The 5,039-nt window shown below is 57.9% G+C and overlaps 1 protein-coding gene across 1 annotated transcript; it reads right to left on the reverse strand.

Annotated features, from left to right (window-relative positions):
• Positions 1-2,260: 2,260 nt before the first annotated feature.
• LOC142049695 (la-related protein 6-like) lies at positions 2,261-4,432 on the reverse strand. The gene is made up of 3 exons (XM_075077624.1): positions 4,266-4,432; positions 3,769-3,979; positions 2,261-3,244 (listed from the first exon to the last, which is right to left on the reverse strand). The coding sequence occupies exons 1-3, from the start codon at positions 4,430-4,432 to the stop codon at positions 2,261-2,263; spliced, it is 1,362 nt and encodes a 453-aa protein (XP_074933725.1).
• Positions 4,433-5,039: the final 607 nt, after the last annotated feature.

The following is a 5,039-nucleotide window of genomic DNA, read 5'->3' on the forward strand; positions in this document are numbered from 1 at the left end:
CCAACTGGGACAAAACCCCATGGATTAAAACCATACTTAGAGGGAACCAACAGACCTGAGGGTACAAGGAAAAAGCCTTCCTGTGGGTGTGGGAGTCAGCAAATAAACTTAGCAAGTGTGATGTTACAAGAGCGTGGCTTGGGATTTACAGAGGCACAGGCAAACACATAGACGTTGTTTGCAACACAGTCATGCAGAGTTTTGTGTTTCTCATGTCATACAGGAGGTTAACATTCTAGGGCAGCATTTGAGGGTTGACTCTTTCTAGCATCTAGTCAAGTGGAGGGGCAAAATGAGAACTTCCTTTTGAAAAGCACTCCTCAAGACAGAATGAAAGGCAAGTTTGCCCAACGTGACACCAATAAAAGAAGAAACTGAGAAGCAGAGCTGGAGCGGGTGCCGGAGCGCAGGCTCTCCGTCTCGGGAGCTGACTTTTGCATTTACTTTCTGTTTGGGAGCTGAAGAAATAAGTTCTTCTGCTCCTTCTTCACTCCAGCAAGAACCAGAAGTGTCTGTGCTTCCAGGAGACAATTCCAAATTCCTTTGCACATGGTGTTTTTATATTCAGAATTGCTCAGACGTAAGACAAACCACAGCACTATTTAACTTGCACTGTGGCACAAAAGAAAAAAATTCCAATAGCCCAAACAAAACCCCAAAGCCACCCAAGCACAACACAAGCCCCCAAGTTCTTCACACTGATTTGGCAGAACAAGTCCATAGCCGAGGTCCTAGGACAGTTTAGTCAGAGGGAGGCAGTGAAAAGCACCACATACGGTGGCATTCTCTCTAGCAGCGGGCTGGATCAAGCCGCTGGCAAAAAGAACAGGCAGATAAAAGCTGTTTCATAGAATCATAGAATAGTTTGGCTTGGAAAGGAGTTTTAGGGGCCATCTAGTCATAGGGGTTATTGGGAGGTGGCAAGACGGTATTGGGGAGCCAAGGGAGTTTTGGTGGGGTGGCAGGGATGTGGAGAAGATGGAGGGAGTGGGTGGTGGTTGAGTAGGGGTGGTGTACTTTGGGGGTAGGTTGGGGCAGGAGGGGATGTCGTAGGTTTGCTGGTATCTGTTGTGTTGGTTTCTGTTTCCATGAAAAGCTATTTGTGCAAATGGCTGTGTGCCCGCGTGAGAGGGGGAGGGAGCACAGGGGCCACCGGGAAAGGGCACCCAAGGGGTACAGAAGCCCTGCTGAGCCCCAAATCACAGCCAGCGAGCCCCAAAGGGCACCAAGACACAGCCAGGGCTGACTCAGTGCCCACAGGGCAGGCAATGGCAGGGGGGACAGCACGGACACAGGCTTCCCCGGGCAAAGCAGTCCTTTGGTGGCGGAGCCACGACAGACGGCTCCTTGCAGGACTCACGGACACAGCCCCACGCAGAAAGCAGCACGGGGCCCCTGGGACAGGGACACAGCTCGGGGGCTGGGGAGGGCACAGACATGCCCCAACAAGGCCTGCAAGGCCTCTGTCTTGAGCACGACCAGCGTCCCCTCCAGCAGGGACAGGGCTCGCTGCAAAGGCCCTCAAAGCCAATCAAGACAATCACACCCTTCCTCAGGCCCACCTCACTCAGCCCCAGAGACCGGCTTTGCCTCCCTCACCCCCCAAAATAACCCAAATCACCCCCAGAATGGCGAGGGAGGGAGCTGCAGGCCAGCCAGGGAACCCCCTCCCCTTCTCTGCCTCCACTGTGGGCAGCCGCAACACTAAATAGGATGGGGGGTGGGGGTGAGAGGGGTTGGAAATAATTAAAAAGAAAAAACTCACTGCAGCAGCCAGAAAGTGCCTGGAAGTTTCACCCCTCTTTATTGCCTATTTCCCATCTGAGATCCACAACGTGGGCCAGTGCAGCCAACGACGACTTCGGGGAGCCACCTCAGCTTTGCGGGTGGGGCTTGCAGAAGGTGCGGGGTGAGGTCCTGTCAGAGCAGCCCCCAGCACCGGCGGTCGTAGGGGATAAGCCCCTTCCTTTGAGCAGTCTCAGTGACGCCGCTGGGGTGCTGGGAGCCCCTCTGGAGCCTGCACAGGCGCGCTCTCGGTGCCACCAGCATGGTATGGTGCAGCTCCCGGGGTCGCTGCTGCTCAGCATCTCGTCTCACATGCTGACCTGCTCCGAGCATTGTCATCAACCGATAACTACCGTCCCCTGCACCAGCTGCACCACCACTGCCCGCAGATCTCAGGGCCCACACAGAGTTATTGTGCTCGAGTGAAGTGGAAAAGAAAAAAAGAAAAATCCCCAAACGCAAAGGTCAAAGAGCCTCAGTGCTGGAGGGTGAGCTTTCCTCTCCCCATGCTGCTGCTGAAGCCCTTGGTGCCATCAGGGCCATTGGGCAGGCGAAGCACCCCACCCCGCAGGCCAAGGGGCTCAGGCACCCGATTTCCTGCCAGGGAATTTCTGGGAGGAGGTGTGGCATGCAGAGCAGGCCTGCTGCCCCTGGGTGCCCAGGTATCCACCCCGCTCCCCCAGCCGCAGCCGTGGGGCCACTCCGTGCTGGAGCAGAAGCCGTGGCAGCCACCGGTGCCCAAGCCCATCCCGAGTGGGGGGAAGACTTTCCTGGTGAGGAGCGATCTTGTAAAGGTGTTGCTAAAGTCCCTGGGCTGGAAGGTGCTGCATAGGCAGGTGGGTGCCGAGGGTTCCATGTTCAGGAGCAGGGACGGTGACACTGGAGCATTGCCTGACTCCGGAGAGCGGTAGAGCAGGGAGCCCCCTATGCCATCGGGGAAGGTCGTGGCCGCCGCCTGCGCCTTCCAATCCCACTGGTGGCCCAGCTTCTTCGCCACCTCCCTCCTGTTCTGAGGTTCCTTCTTGGAGACCTTCCAGCAGAGCCAGACCACCCTGATGCTCTCACCGCACTGGTGGCTTCGGCAGCCGAGGTGCTCAAAGGCCCTGCGGGCGCTCCCCAGCCTATCGTACTCCACCAGGGCACAGCGCTTTCTCAGCAGCTCGGGGAAGAGCGACGTGTATTTCCGCACATCCGAGGGCAGCTTGCGGCCCGGCTGCAGGATGCGGATGGATACAATGGCACCATAGGGGCTGAACATACTCACGATGGTCTCGATGAAGTTATTCTGGATCGGCAGCAGCTCCCAGGCCAGCAGCAGTTTGCTGGGGGAGAAGCTCCGCAGGGACTCGGAAAGGGGGACCCGCCGCCTCACTTTGGTGCCCTCCTTGTTCACTTCCAGCAGCTCCGAGAACTGCAGGGCGTAGAGTGTGAGCCGCCAGTCACGCGTCAGGTATTTCATCTGTGGGAGAAAGGGAGCCACTGCGTCCCCATGAGTGTCCCCAGGCAGGGACCACCCTCAATCCATCATCCAGGCAGGCTGAAGTCATGGCAAGGCACCATCCCCCTTTCACATGAGCAGATGCGGGTCTGCAGCAGGTGGTCTCCAGTGCCCCCTGGATTGCAGCAACAAGCTGCTGCTTCCCAGTACCTCACACCAGCAGCACTTCACTGCGCTTTTTCGGTTAAGGGATGGTCTCTCCCAAAGCAGCGCGGGGGGACAACGGGCAGAAGAGGCAAATCCAGCACTGAGGACTGTTCACTGCTTCCCCAGCCACCCTCCCTGGTTGCAGAACTGCTGCAGCACATCGAGGGCAGGGAGCAGAGCCCAGCTCTGCACCACCCGCACTTCCCTGGGACACAGACAGCCTGAGGGGAGCCTGGACCTCCCCACACACCCCACCAGAGACAGACAGAGCACACCCAGACACCCTCCACCCAAAGGCCCTTTCCCACCCCGGCTGGCAGGTGCCATGGGCTGCCTACCTCCTTGAAGGACGTCAGCAGTTTGATGCTGACGAAGCCCATCTTGTTGTTTTGGACATGTTTCAGAAGGAAAGCATCCTTGGACAGGTTCTCATCAGAAAAGTAGAACTCCACCTGGGACACAATTCTCCGGACCAGCTGCGGGTCGGGGCTGGAGGAGCTGCAGTCCAACAGATCAGCCCCACAGACATCGCTTTCATCAGAGAAGCTCCTGGCAGAGCAGCAGAGACAGGGGTGTGAGCTTGTGGCCTTTGGGACGCACAGCACTGCCTGGTCTCAGCTACAACAGTGCAGATGGCAGAGACACCGCAGAGATCCAGGGCCATCAGCTACAGGGGAGCAACGCCAGCCTGCACCCCGTGTGCCTCCCGATGCTGGGAGCACCAATGCCAGACCGTGAACCCCAATCCATCCCCGACAATGGACACATTCCCCTGGGGACAAACACGAGGCAAGAGCAGGGCTCAGCCCCCGCACGCATCCCAGCGGACACATACCCTTTGAAGCTATTTAAGAAGTCCTCCTCTCTGATCAGGGTGAGCGAGCGGCTCTGCGGTGGAAGGAGATGCCGCTCCGGGAAGGAACTCCTTTGTTCCAGCTGAGGGGTGCTGCAGCTGGGCTGGGAAGCGAGCCCTGAGGCCACCCCGGAACTACCTGATGACATTGTCCTTCACCTGGGACATTACAAAGGAGAAGCACAGTGGTAGGAGGCTTCCCAACTGCAGCCAGCCCCAGGGCAGAGCCCTGCTCTGGGCTGCAGCCCCCAGCCCAGGGATGGGGGAGCAGAGGCAGCTCGTTGCTGTGCCCTTACCTGCTTAGCAGTGCTGAGAAAGGCAGAAAGAGCTGGCTTTACCTCCTAGAGACCTGCAAGCAGCAGGCCCCAAACCTCCCCTCCTCCAAACTAAGGCTCCTAAAAGACAAAGTGAACTGAAGAAAGGTAAAGCCCTTAGAGCACCCAAGCTGCTGGCTTATAAAGGCAGCCACTCAGAATGAGCTGCAGCAGGCAGTTATGGGCCTGCCCCCTCTGAGACCCAGCAGGCTCCAGGTGAAACCTGTCTGCTGGTTAAACAGCCCCAGCTCAGCCCCGGGAGCAGCCATGATTGCTAAGCCAGGCCAGGTAGGCAGGGGAGGGGCAGAGCCACTGGCACTGGTACCGGTACCCAGTGGTGCCCGGTGGTGCCCAGCAGGGTGGTGAACTGCTGCCATGAGGCATCTTGATCTGTGCCTCAGTTTCTGTGTCTTGTGCAGAGGCAGTAAGAGTGACCTGGAGG

Source organism: Phalacrocorax aristotelis, chromosome W (assembly GCF_949628215.1).
Source record: "Phalacrocorax aristotelis chromosome W, bGulAri2.1, whole genome shotgun sequence".
NCBI classification, from domain to species: Eukaryota; Metazoa; Chordata; class Aves; order Suliformes; family Phalacrocoracidae; genus Phalacrocorax; species Phalacrocorax aristotelis.

What these genes read in the sequence shown, in the direction of transcription:
- LOC142049695 (XM_075077624.1), bottom strand. Translation starts at nt 4,432, where the DNA reads ATGTCATCAGGTAGTTCCGGGGTGGCCTCAGGGCTCGCTTCCCAGCCC. An exon ending in TTCTTAAATAGCTTCAAAGG is followed by an intron (nt 3,980 to 4,265) that starts GTATGTGTCCGC and finishes CTGCTCTGCCAG; the next exon opens with GAGCTTCTCTGATGAAAGCG. An exon ending in TGCTGACGTCCTTCAAGGAG is followed by an intron (nt 3,245 to 3,768) that starts GTAGGCAGCCCA and finishes TTTCTCCCACAG; the next exon opens with ATGAAATACCTGACGCGTGA.